This window comes from Nansenia antarctica (assembly GCF_963989245.1).
Source record: "Nansenia antarctica genome assembly, chromosome: 10".
Taxonomy (NCBI): Eukaryota; Metazoa; Chordata; class Actinopteri; order Argentiniformes; family Microstomatidae; genus Nansenia; species Nansenia antarctica.
The window spans coordinates 12,302,712-12,328,184 of record NC_137680.1 but is presented as its reverse complement, the minus strand read 5'-3'; the positions used below and the strand labels follow the sequence as shown (position 1 = coordinate 12,328,184).

Genomic DNA, 25,473 nt, shown 5'->3' with positions numbered 1-25,473 from the left:
GGAGCGCACACTGGGTTCATCGTTATAAAGGGACCGTGTCATCTGATTGGACAAAGAGGCATTCCGTGAGTGCTGATCAGATGTCCACAGCGTGTTTACGAACGCACCCAGGTTTTTGACGTCATTGCTTGTTGATCCAAAGAGAGGCTGTGTTCGAAATGGCATACTAGCATACTGCATACTAGCATACTCAATTAGTATATACTGCATACTGCTTACTAAATTCATAATAAGTATGACAATACCAGCCGACCGAAAATCTAGTTAGTATACATTTCTTGCATACTCAAATTCCACATAATCTAACAGTGTGAACGCACTGCATACTCAACATCTACGTCATATCTAGTATGAGTAGAATGCTAGTATGCCATTCCGAACACAGCCAGGGTCGCTGGGAAATGTTGAAGCAGATTGACACCAGGACGCCATATTGGTCTCAGCTGGAGTAACCAGGGAGGTTCTGGCAGAGAAATAAACACCCACGCTTTTACTGATTATATCCGATCTTAAATGGGTAAGAGCAGAATGATCTTCACGTTGTGTTTGTTTTAGGTTCGTTTTTTTGCTGCTAATTAACAAGGCGACTTGATTGTATGTTGTGGTCGCTGGCTCAGGAGGACACAGACATCCAGGGGTGTTGTTGAAGAAGAAGGAGAAGGAGCTAACGTTAGTTAGCTTAGCGTAGGCAGCTTGAGCTCACTTGAGAAGCTCTGGTTTTTAGATAGACGAGTGCCAGCCTGAATAAGTGTGAGTTACAAAAGCATGGCGATGTGTTTTGGAAAACCATGTCATCCGATTATATCGGTGGCACTTGGCGTTGAACAATCTACGAGTCGTTAGCCAGCGAACATAGCTGATTATTAGCCATAGCCAGTTAGCTAGCTGCGCGCTAGCTAGTGCTAGGCCGGAGAAACCGGTCTGGCCCTGGAAGATCGATTAGATCACATTGTTAATGTTTATACAGAAAATATGACAAATCTGGTGTTGTGACTTTCGTTCGATGTATCCATACAGCCTAACTATCTTATTAAGACAAATGTTTACTGAAGGAATACTTTTAGGAAGCTAGTTTTTAGTTAGCAACTGTTAGCTGATGCCTAATCACCTGCTATGCTTGTCTATTTCTTTAGCCAGGTGCTTAGCTTAGTTGTAATCTAGCTATTTATTCACAGAGCAGGACAGGTACATCCAGTTGGTATGCTTTGATTTGACGGTATTGCTAGCCAGCGATCAAACTCTCAGCCATCCCCCCTAGTTGTTCTAAAGAATAGCAGGGTGTGCCTCCCCTCATCAACAACTTTTCAAGGGACGATTGGATGGATTTGCCATTTGCGTTATAATCTTGCTGACCACATCAACAGAGCATGTTGGCATGATAAGTCTAAAGGTATTGGCTCATTGTGGCATTGGATTTGCATTAGTATTATGATAATGAATGAATGGTCTTTATTGTCATTAATATAGTACAGGTACCATACAACGACATTTGGGAGGGGGGGCTCCCCTGGTGCTAGGAAAAAAATACTAAAAACAAGAAGGGAAAAGAGCTGGTTTACATAAATAAAGGCTATATACACTATCCACTATACTATACTATACAAATAAAACACTGTGCTGTACTCGATATAAGTATCCATTTTTATATGACTATAGACGAGATGGCCAGCCCAGGGAAAGACACAGACAGGATGAAGAGCTACAAGAACAAAGCACTGAACCCACAGGAGATGCGCCGGAGGAGAGAAGAGGAGGGCATCCAACTCCGCAAGCAGAAGAGAGAGGAGCAGGTGGGTGGCTTTCACTTTCAACATTTGCTTTAAAATGACTATGGCTATATGTGTTCTGATGATTTGATATTGTTCCATTACTCATAAATACATTTTCTCTCCCTCTTCCCCACAGCTGTTCAAGAGGAGGAATGTAAGTGTGCCCCCGGGCGAGGAGTCCATGCTGGAATGCCCTATCCAGGATCCCGATGTCAGCTCCACCGTACCAGTCACAGGAGTATGTCTGCATGGTCATCTTTTTACCCTTTCTCTAATATCAGTTATTGCAGTGTTGGTGGAACAGCTGATTCCGAAGCTCAGCATATAAGAGGGTTATTAACAATGAGTCATGTAATGCGATGAAGTCTTGTTCTGCACACTAGAGCGTCCCTGTGTGTCATTTTCACTCGTATACCTCTAGGCTGTGTGAATGACATGTTATTCATGTCTTATGGCTTGTGTTTTTGCAGGAAGGTGTTATAACTCCAGATATGATCCAGATGATCTTCTCAGATGATCCAGACCAACAGCTGATAGCCACACAGAAATTCAGGAAATTACTCTCCAAAGGTTTGTTTATATGGATGCAATACGTATTCAGCAAGGGAGGCTGCATCGGAGGAGGGCCCATTTGTAATGCACTGAAAGAAATGAGGATTGGTATCAAACACGTGTACTATTCCTCATTCCATGCATTACAGTGAGCATACCATTCTTTATTCATCCTACAATAAGCCCTTTTCTGCCTCCACTGGTATTCAGATACCCTCAACTGTATTGGTCTATAACACTACATTTATGAACAGTGTGTACGCCGATAATATGCAAGGAACTTTTCCTGGATACATGGTGTACAGGTTTTTCGCCCTTGCTTGTTTGCTTTGTGCCGGTGGTCCTTGGCCTCCCTTTGGGGGCCCCCGGCTGCCCCGTGTGCCTGGTCTGTTCCGCCGCCGGGGCACCTGCTTGGCCGTCCTTGTGCGGGGCCTCTTTGGTCTGTGCTTGCTTGGCTGGGCCGGGTGTGCTGGTGGTGGGGTGGGCTGGGTGTGTGGGGCGGCGGGGGCTCCCCGGGGGGGGGGTGTGGGGGCCCACCGCTGGGTGCTGGTAGGCAAACTGGCTAGTAGTCGCTCTATGTGTAGAGTGCTGCAAGGGAATTTTCCTGGCTACATAGTGTACAGGTTTTTACTTTTGCCTGCTCGCGGCTCTGTCAGTATTGATTGATTGACTGATTGACTGAAAATTTTCATTGTGTGAAGCGCATTGAGTTGCATCTTGTAAGAAATGCGCTATACAAATAAAATTTGATTTGATTTGATTTGAATCATCTTGAATGGTGTGCCGCCTATCGACCGATGTGTATATCATGCCAAATAACTACGGTACACATTATTATTTTATTGCTGTCATGGTTCCGTTGTCATCTTCAGTGTTTCTCATACAGAAGAATAGAATTTTGTCTGAGCAGAATATCAAGTGATGAATCAGGGTGTGTTTAAGTAGTGTGATGTCATCATGCTCATCGTGTCTTCCCCTCTCTCTCCTTCTCAGAGCCTAACCCCCCCATCGATGAGGTCATCCTCACACCAGGGGTTGTCAATAAGTTTGTAGAGTTCCTCAAGAGGAGTGAAAACTGCACTCTCCAGGTGGGTGGCTTGCTGTGTTTATTTGTTTGGGATATAGATTTTTGGGGTTCAGAATTGGGATATAGATTTTTGGGGGTTCAGAATTGATCACTGACATCTCAAGCAGAAATGAACCAAAGGAAATATGTTAGTAAATTATATTAAAGGCCCACATTAGTTATATTGATGTATGTTTTGCTGATGTATGCCTGGCGTTGCACATTTGCCTTGGGCTGTGACCTATGACAATTCATATGGCTATAGATCTTCAAAGTGTGATGCCTGTAAAGTCGTTAGCCAGAGTCAAATAAAACCCTGCTGAACAACCATCACTGGCTTTTCTGGGAGTCAAACAACCTTTCGAAACATTTTATGAGAATTGCTCCTAGCTATAGGCTCTATCTGGCTTTCCAAAATAGCTCTGTGAATGACTAACGTCACCACTCGGTGCTTCTGTTCTTTTAGTATATATTTTTTTAACAAAAACTGCGACATAGGCCTTTTAAATGCGATTTATTAGAAATAGGATCACCTTCAGGAATTGTCCATGTCAGTATGAGAGAGGCATTGCATTGGGATCTGCCAATGGACATGCTGATCTTTCCAATGGCAGGCGGTCATTCTTTAGTGTTAGTGAGGTACTGTCCTGCTGTGGGTCACCTTGTGACAGGGGTGTGAAATATCTGTGTGTGTGTATGTGACAGTTTGAGGCAGCCTGGGCCCTGACCAACATCGCCTCGGGAACCTTCCTCCACACCAAGGTGGTGATCGAGACAGGAGCTGTGCCCATCTTTATCGAGTTGCTCAACTCTGACTACGAGGATGTCCAGGAACAGGTAACCATTCAGGAAAAGCACAGGAGGCTGTTGCTAACACTCAAATAGGACAGGAGGCTATTGCGAACACTGGGGCAGTGTAAGACGCTAATGCTAACAACCGAATAGGACAGGAGGCTATTGCTAACACTGGGTCAACGTAGGAGGCTAATGCTAACAACCGAATAGGACAGGAGGCTATTGCTAACACTGGGTCAACGTAGGAGGCTAATGCTAACAGTGCAGTGGGATAGGACCCCAACACTACTTGCACCAATACTGTATATGGAGCCTGGAATTAAAACTAGGAGTGAAATGTGTATGGGTTTGCCGCTCCATTCTGGTTTCTATATACATACTAAACTGTGTAGAAATAGCGTCTCGGTATGGACTGCTGCTGGGTTAAATAGAGTCTCAGTATGGACTGCTGCTGGGTTAAAGGTGACTAGTGAGTGACGAGTGATTGGTGTATTTCAGGCCGTGTGGGCGCTGGGGAACATTGCCGGGGACAACGCAGAGTGCAGAGACTACGTGCTGAACTGCGGCATCCTTCCCTCTCTACAACAGTATGTGTGTTTGCGTGTGTGCGTGAACTGTTTGAATACTGAACTGTTTTGACTGGATTTTTATTTATTTATTTGTAAACAAAGCGTAGCGTTTACTTACCGTCTCTAATAACCTATCTGAACCATTACCAATGACTGTTTTAGTCAGAAGACTAAAGAGTTTGCCAGTTTAATAATTGCAGCCAGAGTAACTTTTTGCAAATGGGGATTTATACTGTGTTCCGCGTTCTCCCTCAGACTGCTCGCCAAATCCAACCGCCTCACGACGACCAGGAACGCTGTGTGGGCTCTGTCCAACCTGTGCAGAGGGAAGAACCCCCCTCCAGAGTTTGCGAAGGTTTGTCCGTCCGTCCGTCCAAACCCTTGCCAGTGCACTTTCCAATCATACACCAGAATGGTTTACTGTCATCCCTCCCCAGTGTTTCCCCTACCATTGCCTTGGGGGGGCGGGCCACCCTCCCAACGGAACCACCCGCCCCCCCAAGAAAGAGGAATTATTACGGACGTAGACACCAAACATCTGACAAGCAGGCTGAAATATCCGCGTTTTTTAAACGCACCCAACCCGAATCTGGCGAGTGGCAAGCTAATAGGCTCGTTGTTAACGTTAGTCCTCCGTAGTCTCGCATAGCCAGACCTATCTCAACACTTCGCGCTGTGCCAGCGCTGGAGAATAATACAAGATTTTGCGCAAGTGTGCGCGCGAGACGCGAGAGTTTTTGCCGGCTGTGATGTCTGCAGATTGAAAGTAAGCAAGTTCAAACGTTAGCAAATATAATTGCTGAGTGTTCTGACAGAGAAAGTTGGTTAAAATTGGTCTTTATTATCGTGACTAGAAAGTGTCTGACTTTAGTTCCATAGTGTAAATAGTGTCAAAGAACTAGCAAGCTAGCTAGCTCAGAGGTGATGAGATGAGCTAGTCTCCTTGCACACTTGCCAGCTAAAGAGCTAACTGGAGGCACTTTATTATTTTACTTAAAGTAGATATACTATCTTTCTTATTCTGCTAGAGTTGGGCTTCATGGTAATACCATAATGGCATATTTACAGTACATGGACAGTTGATTGAAGCATTGGAAATAGTTTTTTTATATTTATGGACATACACATTTTTTTCAGGTGAGAGAGTAAAGTCAAAATGACATGATTATCTGACTGGATTGCCCACAGCAATCCAATATTCAATTATAATTATGTTATGAATTGATATGGATCAATTTATGCCTCTTATTAGATTATAAATACTCTGGCTGTTTTGTTTACCTTTTGGTTGACAGCAAAAGGGAGAGAGGAGGGTAGGGAGGGAGAGAAGGAGAGAGAGAGCAGGATGGTGTCGGCACACCAGAGAGAGAGAGAGGAAGAACCAGGTGAGAAAGTGGACAGGTAGTCAAGACCACATAAGTAAGTAGCCTTGAGAACCGATGGTTCTGGAGCCTAATGGCCCATAGGGCAGGAGCCTATCTCCTGTTTCCGTAGCGTGAGGCGGCTTAATGTACAAGTACACCCCTGGACATGACGCTGATATGAGGCAGGGTCTTACCCCCTGGGGGGGGGGGGGGGTCCATGCCACGGTCCATGCCACCCCCCCAAGGCAGCAAACCTAGGGGAAACACTGCTCCCTATATAGGCTCCCTCTCTCACCAACCAACCCTCAATCCTCTCATTGCATCCTCTCTATCTCTCCCTCTATTACACCATCTGTCACTCCTCTCTCTCTTACTCCACTCTCTCTCTCTCACTCCACTATCTCTCTCTCTCTCTCTCTCTCTCACTCTCACGATGTCTTACTGTCGTTACTTTCCTCCTTTCCTCCTCCTCCTCCTCAGGTGTCCCCCTGTCTGAGTGTGCTGTCTAGACTTCTCTTCAGCAGTGACCCAGATGTCTTGGCTGATGCCTGCTGGGCCCTGTCCTACCTGTCTGATGGACCCAACGACAAGATACAGACCGTCATCGACTCTGGGGTCTGCCGCAGGCTGGTGGAGCTGCTCATGTAAGACACACACTCTCTCTCTCTCTCTCTCTCTCCCTCTCTCTCACTCTCTCACTCTCTCTCTCTCTCTCTCTCTCACATGCATTTAGTGCACACAATACACTCACAGCAAAGGTCAAGTCAGGTCACCACCACCATCGCATGACAGGGACCTGGTCTGGTACTCTGAACAGAGTGTCTGCCATAAAAACGACAGTGTGTAAAATGGCAGTTGAAAAGGACTGCTTTATAAACAAATAAAACCCAATGATGAGCCCTTCTTGAAGTCTGACTCCCAACCCACAGACAATGGTGGGTGTGGAATGCTTATGTGCATACTCACACATTACAGGGTTCTCCCTAACCCTAAACGTTTCAGAGCAAATTAAACGTAAAAAAAAATAATATATATATATTTAGTGATCTTTTCTTTTCTTTTCAGAAGTATCTTTATTGGGTTACCAATACCAAATAGACAAAATGTTGAAAGTATTCAATCACCCGTTTTTACATTTTTAGAACATATTTAGTGATCTTTGATCGCCAATAACATTCTTAGAAGCTAAAGTAAAAATCGTATGTTCGTCAGTTAAATTAGTATTTTTGCAGCATTTCCGATGCATTTTTACATGAACAAACTAGTTGGTTGTAAAAATGCAATCCAGCGCCACCTTGTGGAAAAATCCCAGGGAGAACCCTGCAGGACCACATTCACCTTGTCGCACATACACACTTGCATAGAAGACTCCCTCCTGTATAACGTCCTGCTCCTGTTGTTCATGTACAAAGTGCTCTCACTAAACGGGATCTTCTGTGTGGACTCTCCCAGGCACAGCGACTACAAGGTGGTCTCTCCTGCTCTGCGTGCCGTGGGGAACATCGTGACAGGAGACGACATTCAGACTCAGGTAGAACCTGTTATGGTCAGTTTTCTTTCACTCATTCTCTCTCTCTCTCTTTATCCCACTTAACGTGTGTGTGTGTGTGTGTTTAGGTGATTCTGAATTGCTCGGCGCTTCCCTGCCTGCTTCACCTTCTCAGCAGTCCCAAAGAGTCCATCAAGAAGGAGGCATGCTGGACTGTGTCCAACATCACTGCAGGAAACAGAGCACAGATCCAGGTTGTGTGTGTGTGTCCGTCAGTCTGTGTGTGTCCGAGCATGCGTGTGTGTCCGAGCGTGTGTGTGTGTCCAAGCATGTGTGGGTCCATGTGTGTGTGTGCCCACGGGCGGCTGTGGTGCAGGAGGTAGAGCCGGCGTCTATTGATCTCACGGTTGGCAGATCGGCGCCACATGTCGAAGTGTCCTTGGACAAGACACTGAACCCCAGTCAGCGGGCCGGCGCCTTGCATGGGAGCTTGCCGCCATTGGTGTGTGAATGTGTGTGATTGGGTGAACGAGCAGCCATTGTAAAGCGCTTTGGAATACGGCACTATATAAGTCAGTCCATTTACCATACGTTTCAGCTCACTGTTCTACCTCTATTCTCCAGACTGTGATTGACGCCAACATCTTCCCAGAGCTGATCGAGATCCTTCAGAAGGCAGAGTTCCGCACCAGGAAGGAGGCAGCTTGGGCTATTACAAACGCCACCTCCGGGGGCACTCCTGAGCAGATCAGGTAAACCCCCGCTACCCCTCACTACACCTGCAGGGGTGCTGCTGAGCTGATTACACAGGGTGGACCAGGTTGAGCTAAGAGAACTCTCCCCTGTTTGAATGTGTGTCCATGTGTGTCTCTGTGTATCCAGGTATCTGGTGTCTCTCAACACCATCAAGCCCATGTGTGACCTGCTGACAGTGATGGACTCTAAGATCGTCCAGGTGTCTCTGAACGGCCTGGAGAACATACTCAGACTGGGGGAGCAGGAGGCCAAGCAGAACGGCACGGGCATCAACCCCTACTGTGCCCTGATAGAGGAGGCTTATGGTGAGCACGCACACACACACACACACACACACACACACACACACACACACACACACACACACACACACACACACACAGTGCTATTCATGTTTTGTTCCACAAGATGGCAGTAGATATTTCTGTCACAGTCTAACCCTAACTCTGCAGTGCCTGTGTGTGTGTGTGTGTGTGTGTGTGTGTGTGTGTGTGTGTGTGTGTCTGTGTGAATTTCCACCCCCAGGCCTGGATAAGATAGAGTTCTTGCAAAGCCATGAGAACCAGGAGATCTACCAGAAGGCCTTTGACCTGATCGAACACTACTTTGGTGTGGAGGAAGAGGACGCCAGCATCGCCCCCCAGGTGGATCAGAACCAGGCCCAGTTCCTCTTCCAACAGCAGGAGGGGCCCATGGAGGGCTTCCAGCTCTAACCCCCCCCCTCCCTCCGCCATCACCTATTCACCCCCGAGTCTCCTACCCCCCCAGAGAGCCCCCCTTCCACGGGGCTGCCTAGAACTGCTGACCCCCCCCCCCCTCCCATCTCTCTCTGACTGGGCCGGCCGCACCAGACCAGCCCCATGGCCCCATCTCCAACCTTTCACTCCACACAACCCTCTCTGGAGAGAGGAAGAGATAAAGAGAAAGAGAGAGAGGGAAACTGACTGATACAGAGTGAAAGACTGTTGGCGGCTCCGTCTCAGTGTTTGAGACGTATCTACCCGTTTGGGTCGTCTCGTTTCTTTCTCGTTGAGACTTTACTGTCTATGCTGTGGCAAAGCCTCCTTATGCAGGCAGATGAAAGGAAGAGTTGTTGAATTGTGTTCTTTCTCCCTAAATGTTTTTTTTATTTCCTGTGATATTATTATTATTAATATTAATAATAGTATTATAAGTGATTATTATTGCTTTTACACATTGACACTGGTGTCTCAAAATCACCCTCCATATCCCTTTTTAAATGTGAAACTACCTCTTAAAAAAGAAAAACAACTTGATATGAACAAGCATCCATCAGTGAATATCCCAACTAATGTCCTGAAGAGGGTTAGTGACTGTCAGCCCATGTCCTAACCGTGTAGCCTACTTTTAAATCAGATCCATACATGCAGAGTTAGGCTATCTGTTTTCCATATTACCACCAAGAGTTCCATGAGAATAGCATTCTGATGGACTTTTTAAGCAACGGTTGTGGAATCTTTGACGCAAACATGGTGCCCATGACAGTTCTTATCTCAAACCGAGTTAGCCTAACTCAATATCTGTGGCTCTGTGTTTAACTAGAGCCGAGAGGATGGGCTACAGCTTTGTCTTTTCGTGGATGTACATTTGTTATGATGATGACGTGCGTTTCCAGACCGTGTCATGTGTTGTTGTTATTATTATTTAAATTTAAATTGGAAAGCAGCTGCACATCTCTTCCCGGGTTCTCTCTCTTGTTGATGAAATGGACTATAGGACCTGGAGATTCATAACCTTATTTATTTTGTTCGGCTTGCTGCTCATTTTAGAGGGGAGAGCGAGAGGGGCCAAAACTGTCCTCCCTTATTCTCTGTTGCACCTCTCCACCCTTTGGCTCTGTCTGACTACAGTTCTACTGCTACTACTGCTCTTTATAAGACTTAATGGGTTAAAGTCGGCAAAGCCCTTAGGCAGGTGTTAGTTGAAACTGCCTGTGTTGACGTTGCAGTAACGTTGAGTGTTCTGCTTGTGTGAATGCTCGGTATTGACCAGCAGGTTCAGGGCCAGGCGGGTGGGTGACTGTTGTGTCATGCCGTGTATGTACAGTAACAATCTCCAGGTCAATAAAAACAGCCTCTCAGAGTTGTTTTGTTGTTGTTTATTTACTCATCTCACCATGGATGACATCATTATGACCTATTTTGTTTGTTTCCTTGGTAATACCATAAATTGGACTCTATGGTATGTAACGCTTTTAAAAGAACGCTTAGTTGAAATTGAGGGCTTTGTATATTATATATACATGTATGAAATGATGTGTAAAGAAAGTATAATGGAGTAAGTGTTTGGTTTGGGAAATGGGAAGTGTCGAATGCAGTATATTGCTTTGTTTCCTGAGTGATGCAGTGGTGTTGTATGGGTGTTACCTGTCGTTGCTTCTCCCTTCTGTTACCTGGTTATCATGTATAACAACCCCCCCCCCCCCCCCGAACAACAACATCCTTGAAAATATTTGTTAAATAATATGACTTTTAAAATGATAAACTCTTGTTTGGTGGAGGAAGTCTTACCCTGCTATAATGGACTGCTGACCCATAGTGTGTGACCCAAACACACTTTCCCAGGTTCTCGTTTATCTCATGATCAGTCCTACTCCTGAAATCTTTTAGCATGTTACTTTATTTTTGAAAAAATGTAGATGCTTTGTACATTTGAGTACAATATCAAATTAATCCAAGGACAGGAAAAACTATATATTTACGTGAGATGGAAAATTGTTTCTATTGCTACATTTTGTCAAGCACATCTAATCGTGTATAGTTTTCTAATATTTCTCATGTTTGTACGATTGTATGATATCTTTTGTTTGTTTTGGTAGGTGTTTTTTTTCTTTTTTTTTCTCTCCCTTTTGGGAATGTATTTTTGTTGTGTTTCCTTTTGGATTTGATACAGAGCTAAAAAGGCCTTCTGTATTACCCATCCCAGAATCCCCTGTAGGAGATTACTGTACAACGCTGCCATTTTGGCTTTGTTAGCGTATGGACCACAGATGGCTGTGTGTGAAGCTCACACCGCCATGTTGGCTCTGTTTCCCTCTACCTGATGGACCACAGAGGGCTATGTGTGAAGCTGGACTAAGCATCTCATCCCTGTGTTGCCGCTGGAGCTGTTGTCTGGCTCCTCTAGCTAACGAGGGGATATGTTGACATGACTGTGTAATCAAATAATGAAGAATAAATAAATAAAATGATCTCTTACACACTTGGTCTTTGTATTCTTCTTAGTGGTGGAAGGGTGTTTTCGATTCAGTGTACTAAGGGAACAGGGCATGGGCAGGTCTCAGAGGTATAAATTGCTCATTAATTTGCAGGGAAAATAGATGACCAGTTACCTCACGCAGATTAAGCCACAGTTTATTAATTCACCATTGAACTTCATTTATGATCGGGGGATGATTCAGCCTTGAAAATGTATTTGAATGAAACACTCATTCATGTAAGGCATGAGGAGATATTGTACGTAGATGTGGTTTAGTAGAAGGTTAAGACAGCGGTTCCCACTTAAAGGGAAAGGTGTCGAGTTTACCATGCTTCATTCACATTACCAGCACAGACATAATTATAGTGTCTGACTCCTGTGTTCAATTCATTTGAGTCAGTCAACCGTACCCACACACATGGCACACTAGAACAACTTCCTGTTTAGCCTGTTTTCGATGCCTCAGGGGGACCAGTCAATCACTGGCATTGCTGCTGTTTCTTAGCACTTTGCTTCTCTATGTAGTATCTTTGACTGTAGGAACTGAGCCTACTGCACCTTGAGGCACTGGTCCAGTGTGAATGATGAATGAAGTAGCTGGCGTGTTGGTGCTTTCTGTGTGTGGGTGTAGTGTGGCTAATCCAGTTCCACCGCCTTTCACTACCCTGCACTCTGTCAGAGAGATGGTCGGTAGAGACCATTAGTCTGCCTGTGTTTCATGCGTCAGAAGCCTAGAGGCATCTATCTTTTAATACACACAACAAAAACAACAACAACAGAAAAACGTAGTCGCCAGAGTCAGACTGTACGTCACTGGTTGATGTCATAATAATAGGCCCTCGTTAAACGATGTGGTTTCTGCTGTCTGCCTGCTGTCTCTACATGACTGCCAACTGAAAGCACATGTTTAGAACAGTGCAGAATGGGAATTTAGAACATTCATTTTCAAGTTTTTTTTTCCCACAACAACAATAATGGTTGATTGTAGCTAACATAATTTGTAAAACACCCCATCAACACGTCACTCCTTACGTTACTAGTGAAAATCAGGAATGCTCAATATCTCCAAACTCCAAGTCCACTCTTCCTGCCCAAAGCCATAACAAGAGAGGAATTCCACTGATATCCTATTTCAGTATAGTATTTTGCCTTCTCTGAGGGGGGATTTGGAAGTGTGAGAAAGGTGTGATGAGTTTCTGTGAAAACATTTTTGCGGTCACATTTAAATCTTTGTATCTACTGATGGTATCATTAAGGAAGTCAGGATATTTTTTTATGCATTCAGAAATAGCATCAAGCGTCACCCCTCTCTCTCTCTGTGTCAAGGTAACCTGACTGGCGTGTTCAGTTAGGGGAATTTTTCAGAAGAAACTATATGACGAGAAGACTTGACTGAAGCTATTATCACCTCATGCTAGCAGACTGACCACAAAAAGAATCCATGCAAAAATAACCACTTGTTTCAAACAATGACTAGTGTTTTCATTGTCACTGTGGCTTTACACCAACATCTGAACATACCGTACGCACACACACTGTTCATCTACTTTACTGAAATTACTTGTGATCTGGCAGTATCTATTGCTTGCCCAAGAAGATTCTACTGTATATTAAGAGTCAACATTTTTTGGTTATGTAAATACTCACTGTCAATATAGTTTTTTGGGGGGCCGAACCATGGCATGACTGAGGAGGTCACATTGAGCCCTGATCTTCTTCAGTCTCTCCAGGTCCTTTCTCAGTGTGTTGTCAGGCCGTTAGCAGGGACCTGGCTATAGCCTGCTGGCTATCCTTTAGTCTACGTCCCTCAGGCTGTTCAGGGACCGCTCAGGGATTTTGTACCTTAGAAGGGTCTGCATAAAGGTCACTACCCTCTCAACCTCATCATCAGGTCAGTGACGATATCGGCCTTCTTCTGCATATGTGTATCATCTGCCAACACTCTTGATAACAGTTATGATGAAGGTTATAGTCCTCCTTCCATCAGTGTTTGTGTGACAGTATGAATATGAATATACATAAAGAATATTGCTGGAACATCAGGAATGACCAATGATATTTTGGAAGCATTTGTGGAATTTCGAAAAGGAATTAACAATTTTTTCACACACATTCAATAACCTTTTTTTGCATCAAGTTATGAGGAACCATTTATGCATGAGAGTTAGTGACGTGTGTGTGTGTGTGTGTGTGTGTGTGTGTGTGTGTGTGTGTGTGTGTGGGTGTGGGGGGGGGGGGGGGTGTGTGAGAGAGAATTGCTGGGGCAGGAATGTGTCTGAGAGAGGAAGTTTCCCAGAGTTACCATAAGACAGGGGACATTTGAGCTGAATATACTAGAGCCTGCGATTATGGAGGAGAGAGCTCAGTGTACATAGCCTAGCTAAAGTATGAGCCTGTGAGTGTGTCTGGGAACTGGGGAAATGCTAGCAGCACTCTCACTCCCCTTTCTTCCTGTGTCACTAAGGCATTAGTCCTGCAGCCAAAGGGGACGGTGTGGTATCGCTGTGTGCGCTCATGAGGTGGGGTTGACAAACAGATGTCTGTTTCTGGTGAAACGGTGTCATGCATATTTACCTATATATCATCATCACACTGTTTCTGGTGAAACGGTGTCATGCATATTTACCTATATATCATCATCACACTGTTTCTGGTGAAACGGTGTCATGCATATTTACCTATATCACCACACTGTTTCTGGTCTGTTTGTCAACCCCACCTCATGAGCGCACACAGCGATACCACACCGTCCCCTTTGGCTGCAGGAGTAGCAAGAAATACTTTGGTGCATAATCACACTGTTAGTGAAACATACAGTAGATAGGTAGGTAGTCAACAATAGATTAAAACAAGGCTTGTTTTAATACACATAAGCAATACATATTTTGCAATTCATGGTATTCCAAACTATTTAGAAACACTTTAGTATCAATAACCCTTATTTACAGAACAATTGGTGCTCATTTAGAAATGGTGATATGAATTACACCATATCCATCTGGTTAGATGGTTCACTGCAGACAGGATTTCAATATGAAATAGAATATTGTGTATCTTCTATCTAAAATATTAATCTTGTGTCAGCACCTAGTGTCAGCCATGGGTCAGTGTATCCTGTAAACATAACTGTTTACAGTATACATCAGTTATACAAAAAATCAGCACAAAACATTACAGTATAAACATTATATGATCAGCATACCTCTAACTATGTACAGCTGAAAAGGTTAAAATACCTTTTTAGCTAAGTTAAGTTACACTGAATACCAACATAACCGACCTATAATAATGTTGCAAATTGACAGCAGCATTAGACATATACAAAATGAAAAGGTTTACTTCATATTGGTATTGCATCTTAGATTATTGTATATTGTTGTTATTATACAGTACCAGTCAAATGTTTGGACACACTTGGACACACCCCATTCAATTGTATGTTTAACTTCTGTGTTATCATTGTACTGTTAAGAGGAAGCTCCTAAAATAAGCATTTCATTGTATCCTGTGCATATATGAGCCATAAACTTGACTTGACTTGTGGATACATACATCTCTCCTGATATCAAACACTATTTCATATGAGAACATGTGCCACTCATCTGTTAAGGCTATAAGCTAAAACTTCTCGCAAGAAGATCACGTCGAGTCAGCCCGCCTGTGACAAACACCTTGTCTCTACTATACTGGGTGACATTGTCATTGTTTTGCGTTATGGTATTACAGTTCTTCTGAGGTGCTGCTGGTGCTGTTGGCTTGGGAAGGAAGATTGAAGGTAGACTGGCACAGCCCTTTCTGGAATATTCATAGACGTTCTGCATGAAGGCGCTTTTGGTGTTGTGCTCCCTCCTGAAGAGGATGATGTAGCACTTGGGGAGGAAGTGGCAGCTAAGGATGCCGTAGTTGGAGATGAGGATGACCACCATCTCCACTGCTGGCAGGTACTTCCCAGAGGTGGTGGCGTAGACAGGCACGAAGATCACCCAGGAGATGAGGTAGAGGAGCATGCCAAAGGTGATGAACTTGGCCTCGTTGTATTTCCCTGGAAGTTTCCGCCCCTTGAAGGCGAAGACTAAGCACACCAGCGCAAGGATGGCGATGTACCCCAGCATGACCCCAAATGCCACATATGAGCCCACGTCACACTCCAACTGCAAGATGGTGGGTAGCACAGTGACCTTTTCCCGAGGGCTCTTGAGGACCAGCCAGAGTGTACAGGTGATGACCTGCAGTGCTACGCAGACAGAGATGATGGCATAGGGCTGGTAGAGCCTCCGCAGCAGGTGCTTTAGCCCTGGGTTGAACTGGAACGCCAACAGGATCTTCAGAGACTTGACCAGGATGCAGGAGACACACAGGGTGAAGCTGAGGCCATACAGAACCTGCCGCACCTGGAGCAAATGAACAAACAAATGAATGAAAGAATGATTGACTGACGGACCCAGTACACCTCGGCTTGGCTCAGCTCCGTTTCTCTTTGTAGTTAGGTAGAGGTAGCTAACAGATAACCTACCTTGCACTGGAGGTTGCTGGGGCGGCCCACGAAGAACGGCACGCTGATGAAGCTTCCCGCCAAAGAGACCAGGATGAGCTGGCATAACCAGCCACCGGCAGCCCTCACCACAGGGGTTTGGCGCTGGAGCAGGAACAGCACCCCCACCAGGAGCACCAGGACTATGCCTAGGGCAGAGAGGGTCAGCAGGACCACTGCAAAGCCGTCGTTCCAGTTCAAGAACTCAATGGTCTTGGTGATGCAGACAGAGCTCCCTACTGAAGACCACTCTCTCTCTGGGTCACAGCTCAGACATTGGTCCATGTCTGAGGACAGATACAGACAGACACAGACAATTGTTTTAACAACAGCCTTGATCAATGTAGACTATAACTTGATGGTGCTGCAGTGTGGACATGGGGAAGTATAGGAAGAGTGTTTTGGCCATAGAGGAACATTAGACTGTAGTTTTATATCCCATGGCAGAACATGAAAACAACAATGATGGCAATATCATGCCTCCTATTGTCTTAACAACTAACAGAATAAATCCACAACTCCATGGTGAAGTAATGGCAGCTGTATTGAAAGAATCAACATCCCCTACCAGTCAGGGTGAATAGAAAGACAAGGGTAACAAGGGTTTAACCTGTCTCGTTGGAGTAGTGGTTCTCAGTACAGTTGATGCACCTGTAGCAGCAGGTGTGTTGACCTTCAGCTGTCTTCTTAAACTGTCCAGGAAAGCAGCTATCTGAGCACTTGGACACCACATGCTGAGGACAACATTCACAGTCAGATTGTGTTGTACTAGTATTTTTCATACTTTGGGATAACATTGGTGTTTCCAGAATATGCAAAACGTTTGGTTGACAAATTTGGTTTCAAATTCAAATGATGTTGCCTGCTTGTTGCTTCCTCCTTTTAAGTTTAGGGTTATATATAGCTTATTCCATTAACTGTTCTGATAACGTCAGTGGGAGCTGGTGTATTTTAGACATAGCTATCGAGATACTCTTACTAATGTTGAGTCAGAGAATAGAACTATCTGCTAGCCAGTTAGCTCTGTTTAGCTTAACATTTTATGTAGTTACATAATGGTCCATGTCCTGTTTTAGTTCATACATCTTATTCAACTAAAATGTCATACTTTGTTTCAAGTCAGTAGGACAGTTGTTTCTTAGAGATAATGGCCTAATCCCATTTCACCCCTTGGCTACATTTTAGCCCTACCTCTCAGTTTTGAGCGTTCACGTGTAAGGGTAGGTGTCCCAATTCCCCTATTGCGTAGGGGTAGGGCCAAGTGGGAGCGCTACATAGCCCTCCAAACAGAGTTTTTTCAGATGCACACTCCAAGCGGAGTTACAAATGGAGTGATATATAATGCAAAATGTGGAGGCGAATGCGAATGCCTTGCGAATCATTGGCAGTATAGTGGAGATCGCATTAGCAACGAAAGAAAGCCACAAAAACAAATGTTCTTAGTTAATAAAGAATATGATAACTATCGTATTATCTTAGTTTAATGTAATTTCAATGTATTATAGACCTTTTCAAGCAAAACAAAACAAACGCTATTATGCCGATGTGTCATAATGAAGCATTGTTCTTTTTTATTTGATGACTTGTTTGATCGATTGATAGTGTGTGAAATTATAAATTGTGAACGAATCGCCAGCGTCCATGTTTTTCTATGATACTGCTGACGAGGTATCAGGGTATTGAAGGGTTATCCCATTTCATAGGGGAAGATTTTCAACCACTACCCCTTGTAGCTCTTTTCCGAGGGGCAAGCTGTAAAGCGAGTGGTACTCCAAAATGAGGGGTAGGGGTAAAAAGGGGAAATGGGATTGGGCCTTTATATCAACCTGCTTATTGATAATTATTATTATTATTATTGATGACAGCCACACCAACAGAAACAGAACACTACTGTCAAGAGAGTTTACCCTCAGGTCCCAGAGCTGCTTCCTGGTTTGATTATTGGTGTAGGTGAAGTTGTTGTTGTATGGGTGGTATTCAGCCATGATGTTGTGGATATAGAGGGTCCCCTTGTCAGATCTCCACAGAGTGATGTCATAGCCCAGGTTGATGTCCCCGTTCTTGTCAAACTTGTAGCTTTTCCCCTCCTGCTCAAACTGTGTTTTATGCAGAGCTTCCAGAACCTGAGAGAAATGCAAAGAAATGCACTGTAACCCACGTGAGATTTCAATTTCGAGTGTATTCTAAAGGCGTGTGAACAAAAGGTATCTAAAGAAAGCAAAGCAGAGTCGTGTAGGGTAGAGTACAGTAGAGAAGAGTTAAGTAAAGTAAAGTGCAGTACCTCCCAGGGATTTACTGTGTTCAGTCTCCTGCAGTCTCTAGTCCTGCAGATATCAACCACTGCATGGGTGATTGCACTCACAGCCATCTCCACACTGAAGGCTGCGTCTACGTGGGTGTGGTTCCTGAGGGTGCTAATTGCCTCCGATGCCACCCTTGGGTCTCCCACACCATTCTGTAGACTGAAAAATGTATCCAGAAAAGAGTTGTTCCCTATGACACTATCGCTGACCTCCAGACTCTCTAGGTAGCGGTGGAAGGGTGCCAGTTCACCACTCTTGAAGGTGAACCCCACTACGTGTCCTACATCTGTCAGGTCCAGCTGTTCCAGAACCTCCCTGGAGGTGGACCAGTTGTCACTGGCCACCCACACCCTGTCCTCTGACCCCAGGTTTGACCCTGACCGCATCCCCTGGCCCCTCAGTTCCTGAAAGAGACACCTCATGTGAGAGGGATTGGCAAACGACACCACCACCTTCACCTTGGTGTTACTACGGAGGGTGCTGGCCGCCCTTTTCACTGCCGGGCCAAGCTCAGGGCTGATCAGGGAGTCGGGTAGGATCTCTTTGAAGGCAACACAGATGCCCGCTTCCATGGCCTGTGACACAAAGCTGTCTAGGGCCGAACGTCCATAGTCTCCATCTGTGGTGACCACGCCCACCCAGTTCCAGTCTCTGTCACTCAGGAACTTGACCATGGCTTGCGTCTGGTACAGGTCGCTAGGAACCGTCCTCATGAATGCAGGGAAGCGAGTCTTGTCGCTCAGAATGATGGCGGTAGATGAGTAGCTGATCTGCAATAAAAAAATAAGAAAGAATGAGCTTTTCCATCTATTCAATGTATTACATGCAAGTCAGGTATGTCTGTCAGTCATCAACACTTGACCTACACTGTACACTTCATTGATTACCTGTGGAATCAGCTCCAGGTTCAGTTGCCTGGCAACAGCGATAGACACTTCAGAATACGATCCTCCAATGACAGCCATAATAGTTTGGTTACAGGTGGAGGTGTTTGCCCCGCCCATACAGCCCATTGGCTTCTGGGTGAAGTCTGCAGTGGCCCTCAGTGCAGTGGTGACATCAGAACAGGTGTCGTGGATGCGGTAGCCCAGCCTGATCCCAAGCTGGTCCAGGAGAGGAGATCTGTTGGCAGCCTCTACAGCCTGGATCATAGCCAGGGCTTCGGTGAAACCACGTGTGTTGAATCTGTTACAGCAGGAAAACAAAGCATTAACCTGTCAGAGCAAATCAAATCTCAAATCATCTCTCTGTCTCTCTCTATCATGCACACTTACACATGCTCACAGATCCATGCAAAACGAATCACACATAAGAATGCACAAAATTAAGGGGGAGGTAGGGGGGAGCTGAGGTCCTCTGAAAGAGAATGCATAAAAAGTAAAATGTTGGGGTCTGTGTAAATACTGGTTTTATAGAATTTCCTTGACTGCAGCTGCATTCAAAGTTAATTATATTTCATATATATAATTAATACATAGACATAACTAGTTAATTACTGTGACGAGTGTGCACGGATGCGTTGTGTGTCCTTCTATTGGTGCAATGTGACACTAACAATTGCATGATATTTCCAAGTGTGTCTAAACAGCTGGAATGTAGACCTAAATCTCCCAGACCTGTCTCCCAGGATCCTGACCAACTTCTACCGCTGCACCATTCAGAGCATCCTAACCAACTGCATCACAGTGTGGTACGGCAACTGCCTGACTAGAAGGCCCTGCAACAGGTGGTGAAAATCGCCCAGCGTATCATTGGCACCAAACTCCCTAGCATCCTCAGGTCCCGTACCAACAGGCTACAGAACAGCTTCTTTCAGAGCTGTCACTCTGATAAACAATCCCCCCTCCTCACACTTCACTGAACTACCCCCCCCTCCCTCCCTACATGGGGTACATTGATTATTATAAACTCCTCAAAAAAAGTTTGGAAACGTTATTTCAGTCGATTATTCCTCCCCTTTAATAATACCAATTGGTATTGTATTTTATATCGTTGGAAAGCCTGATTAGTCACCTTTACAACGAGGTACAACTTGTAAGGATCATGCATTCGTGAAATGAGCAACACAGCTAAACGTGTGGGTAGCGGCCCAAAACAATTTGCCAAAATCCCCTGCAATATTCTTCTGTTGGTATTCACTCTCGTTTTGAGCTTCAAGTGCTGGCAGGTGTATGTCAGTCACAGGTGTGTGACTGGCACCTGAATGGCACCTAATTGACAGGAATGATATTCTGGGGCCAGTGGCGATCCCATATCTCCAGAATCTGGGACCTAACTCCATCCTCCAGGATAACAACGCTCGCCCCCACAGAGCCAGGATCATCACAGAGTACCTCCAGAATTTGGGAGTGGAGAGGGTGGAATGGCCTGCCGTGAGTCCAGACCTCAACCCAACTGAACACTTGTGGGATCAGCTTGGATGTGCTGTACGTGCCAGAGTGACCAACGCAACCATGTTGGCTGACTTGCGGCAAATCCTAGTTGAGGAATGGGATGCCGTCCCACAGCAGTGTGACCAGGCTGGTGACCAGCATGAGGAGGAGGTGCCAAGCTGTTGTGACTGCGTATGGATCTTCCACATGCTGCTGAGGTCCCTGACAGTGTAAAATTAATAAAGTGTAAAAATGGCCAATATGTGTTGTTTTTCCTTATTACTGTGGGAGAGTGCAATCATCCAATCCACCAAGCAACTCAAAACGAGAGTGAATACCAACAGAAGAATATAGGGGATTTTGGCAAATATTTTTGGGCCGCTACCCACACGTTTAGCTATGTTGCTCATTCCACGAATGCATGATCCTTACAAGTTCAACCAAAATAACGTTTCCGAACTTTTTTTGAGGGGTTTACATTGATAATGACTCTCAGTATCCCGCCCCACCCTGGAATACAATGACTCTCAGTACCCCCCCCCCCCCTCTCCGGACACTGTGAACAATCCAATTTAGCCCTTGCACTATTGCTGGTTGCACAATGTGATCAGTCTTTAACCTTTGCACTACTGATGTTTACAATACTACCTTTGCACATACTGTATATTGCACATTGCACATACCTCTTTGATATAGCCTCTTTTGTACATCTATCTGTACATTACATACTGTACATAAGCTACCTTAAGTGTACATAGCTCATAATGGTGGTCTAGTGGATAGTGAGTTGGACTTGTGATCAGAAGGTTGTGAGTTCAAATCCCGCCTGAAACCACACCACTACTAGTGTGCCGTTGAGTAAGGCACTTAGCCCTCAGTTACTCCAGGGGGAATGTCCCTGTAATTCGTAATTGTAAGTCGCTTTGGATTAAAAGCGTCTGCTAAATGGCAAAATTAAATTAATTAAATTCATAACTGCCGGACATGCCTTACTGTACCTATCACTATTGTCTTGTTTTTATATCATGTTTTTTTATATCATGTTCTTATATCACTATTTGCACTTCTGGTTAAAGCTAAACTGCATTTCTTTGTCTTGAACTTGTACTCTGCAATGACAATGAAGTTGAATCTACTAGTAATCTAATCTAAATATCAAAACAGTGACTCCCCTGAAAACCATGTTGGAATTCAGACACTACACACACACACAAACACATGCGCACACACACACACACACACACACACACACACACACACACACACACACACACACACACCTAGGATATACTGTACGTACCACAACAACAATCTAAAAAATTAGTTGCTAAATCAGAAGTAGATTGTGGGTTCTGAGACTACACATTAGTCAGATTACAGAGCAAGATGATTAGGAAACAGAGGAAAAAATTACGAAAGAGAAAGAAAAAGAAAGGGCCCTCCTGTCCTCACCCAACACAGTGTGGTATATGGGGGGTGGAGTAGTGGGTGGATTTCTCCACCCCGCTGTGGATGGGGAAGAGCCCCCCAATGATGATGTCTCCAGGGGATGTGATTCCTGCTGGTCTGAATCCCTCCACAGTGGCTTGTCCTCCCTCCATCTCCAGCAGAGACAGTGTGATGAACAGGAACAACACATCACACATGTGGACCATTATTATTATTCTCTCTTATTATTTTGTTCTCAGCGTCTCTGTGCGTCTTTGTCTGTCTGTCTCTTTCTGCCTGTCTGTATCTCTCTCTGTCTCTAAACCCTAACCCTAACCCTGACATACACTCGGTGAGTCTCTCTGGCAGACTGACTCAGTCTCCTGTTAGCATCCTCAGTATAAACACACCTGTTGCTTACTGCTTCACACCATCCAATACCTGCATATCCCCACCCCGCCCCCATCTCTTAGTCCCACCCACTCACTGTAAGCGACAGCTAGATTGACTCATATGCCCCAGGGTTACAGGTTTCAGTTTAAATTTAGTTTAGTTTATCATTTTAAAAGCAAGCATACATAACACAAAAACCTACACATATGTAAACAATGTCAGGATTTAACAGAATCAAATGTAAGACGGCTGATCTTTATCTGTTTTGTGAAAGCATTTCCAACTGAACATGAAAGATGAGTGTACCCTGTGACTCATGACAGCTTTACAGGTTCATGAGATGATCACCTGACCAACGATACTAAAATAACATAGCTGATTCCAAGTTTATGGTTCATTGTTTGTTGTTAGGAGAATAGTGTAGTATAGTATTTATACACTTTATAACACACTATCCACTACAGGGAACAAATTGTCAAATGTCACATATAGCCTAATCCATGATGATAGCTCAATAACATATTAAATGTTGTATTTTTCATTACAAGCAATAGTAATCAACTCCTCACCCTTAAGTCTGTGTCATTTCCCTCCAATCTATGAACTTCATTGGATTTGTTTTAGAACGTTGCATTGTGCTGAGTCTAATGTTTGCATGTGTATGTAGTGGCTAGATTGGTTGATTTACTGCCTGCATGTTTGTTGATATTAATCAAATGTCAAGCATATGAATACTTGCTTGATTGGTTATTTCATTGTACTTATGTCTGGTGTGCTATTGTGTATACTCCACAGGGGTAGTGGTGGTCTAGTGGATAGTGAGTTGGACTTGGGATCGGAAGGTTGTGAGTTCAAATCCCGCCTGAAGCCACACCACTACTAGTGTGCCCTTGGGTAAGGCACTTAGCCCTCAGTTACTCCAGGTGGAATGTCCCTGTAATTCGTAATTGTAAGTCGCTTTGGATAAAAGCGTCTGCTAAATGGCAAAAGTATTTAAAATTAAATTAGATAATCATGCAGCTCTCATTTCTGCCACTTGATGGAGCTGTTGTCCTTTCGTTCACAAGTGTTCTCCTGAACTCATAAAGACACTACGCTATCCAGTGTTGCTCATGGTGTTGTCACAACTCTGCCCCTTGGCCTAAGTGTACAAACAAAGTGTGTCTATTAGCTTCCAAAGTGAGCAGACCGGATAGGCAGGTGGGTCGTCAGGCAGGCAGGCTGGTAGTCGGATGGGCATGGGTCAGGCAGGGAATCCTTCAGAGGGAGAAAGTTAGGCAGGGAACAAAAGTAACACAGGTTACAGAGCTAAGGCTAGATACTAGCATTCAGACAAACCATAGATGGCTACGATCTGGCGTCTACTGGCAGCAGGTGCAGGGTTTAAGTAGGAGATGGTTGAAGGCCAGATTGTCCACAAGTGGTGTCACTGATTGCCGGCCGAGGCCCAGGGGGCAGAGTTGTGACAGGTGTGGTATTTATGGTAACCGGCTAGTGGAAACATATAGACTGATGGCAATGACTTGCATTTTCAACACACAACCTGGACTCCACCCTCTCATTTGAACCTCATGTCAAACTGGCTAACACTGGGGCGCTTAGGTGGCGTAGTGGATTAAGCGCTGACCATGTACCGCAGGGCTCCCGGTTTGATTCCAGCCGCGGACATATCCTGCATGTCATCCCTTCTCTCTCTCTCTCTCTCTCTCTCTCTCTCTCTCTCTCTCTCTCTCTCTCTCTCACCCATCCTTCCTGTCATAATCTCTACTATATATGTCATTAAAAAGAAAAATATGAGTGGGACTGCCCCTCTCAGAAAAAAAAACTGGCTAAAACTGCCTTCTTCCACCTCAGGAATGTTGCCTGTCTCCGACCCTCCCTGTCCCTCAGAGCCTGATCCATGTGTTTGTCACCTGCAGCGTTGTATTTGGGGCCACCAACAGAGTCCTCAAAAGCAGTGGCGTACCGCAAAATCCCGAGGCCCACCCGCAAGGTGGCGGCGGGGGCCCTTTCGCAACGGAGGTTAACTCAAACGGATGTAGCGGTACATTTATTGTTAGCTGCTGTGATAGAAAAAGGCAATCAAATGGGCTAAAACCACCATAAGAATTGAAATAAGTTTTATTTCATTTATTTATTCTAGTATGTAATCTATTTGTAATCTATTTATTTGTAATCTAGTATGTAATCTATTTATTTATTCTAGTATGTACATTACATTCTTTTTGTTTTTGTTTTTTATCTTCACACTTCACATGCTTTGGCAATGTAAATGTATGTTTCCCATGCCAATAAAGCCCTTTGAAATTGAAAATTGAAATTGAGAGAGAGAGAGAGAGAGTGAGAGTGAGAGTGAGAGTGAGAGAGTGAGAGTGAGAGAGTGAGAGTGAGAGTGAGAGAGTGAGAGAGTGAGAGAGTGAGGGTGAGAGTGAGAGTGAGAGCTCAAAGCGAGGACAACCGATCCCGAAAGGGGGCGGAGTGAGCGCGGAGCAGACAGCCAAGTCCCGAAAGGGGAATCAGCTGGGTGTGACGCGCTGGAGCAGCGCACACCAGCATTCAGCGACAGAACTTGATTCTCGCAACCTCTCCCCAGCACGTTGGTGACGTGGCTGGGCTGTGTTATTGAATAAATACGTGCTTGTTACACCGTTCCTCTGTGTCGACCTCCCTCTGTGCCTAGAGACCTTTACATATGCCCTTTTGTGTTTTCATGTATATACAGGGATGTTCAAAGTATTTTACTTTCAACCAGGTATCTGATTCTGATCACCTGTAGTCACTTATTTATCATAGGAACTAGTTAACCCAATTCTTGTTGCACTGAAGCAGGTGGTTGGTTGACTGTGTCCCCTTGTCTAAATGTAAGG

At 44.7% G+C, this 25,473-nt stretch overlaps 2 protein-coding genes across 2 annotated transcripts; one reads left to right on the top strand and one right to left on the bottom strand.

Annotated features, from left to right (window-relative positions):
- Positions 1-447: 447 nt before the first annotated feature.
- Positions 448-11,465, top strand: kpna5 (karyopherin alpha 5 (importin alpha 6)). Its single transcript, XM_080541372.1, has 14 exons — positions 448-517; positions 1,657-1,790; positions 1,906-2,007; positions 2,240-2,339; positions 3,315-3,409; positions 4,093-4,224; positions 4,681-4,769; positions 5,007-5,106; positions 6,596-6,759; positions 7,568-7,646; positions 7,733-7,858; positions 8,229-8,356; positions 8,487-8,665; positions 8,886-11,465. Exons 1-14 carry the CDS (start codon positions 514-516, stop codon positions 9,071-9,073), a joined length of 1,620 nt encoding a protein of 539 aa, XP_080397498.1. The 5' UTR covers positions 448-513; the 3' UTR covers positions 9,074-11,465.
- Positions 11,466-11,626: 161 nt separating this feature from the next.
- LOC308166652 (G-protein coupled receptor family C group 6 member A-like) lies at positions 11,627-22,431 on the bottom strand (the record flags this gene model as incomplete). The annotated part of the gene is made up of 8 exons (XM_080540979.1): positions 11,627-11,634; positions 15,304-15,970; positions 16,093-16,397; positions 16,721-16,844; positions 18,018-18,233; positions 18,392-19,183; positions 19,301-19,598; positions 22,238-22,431. 8 exons carry the CDS (start codon positions 22,429-22,431, stop codon positions 11,627-11,629), a joined length of 2,604 nt encoding a protein of 867 aa, XP_080397105.1.
- Positions 22,432-25,473: the final 3,042 nt, after the last annotated feature.

What these genes read in the sequence shown, in the direction of transcription:
- kpna5 (XM_080541372.1), top strand. An exon ending in CCACCGTACCAGTCACAGGA is followed by an intron (nt 2,008 to 2,239) that starts GTATGTCTGCAT and finishes GTGTTTTTGCAG; the next exon opens with GAAGGTGTTATAACTCCAGA. An exon ending in ACGAGGATGTCCAGGAACAG is followed by an intron (nt 4,225 to 4,680) that starts GTAACCATTCAG and finishes GGTGTATTTCAG; the next exon opens with GCCGTGTGGGCGCTGGGGAA.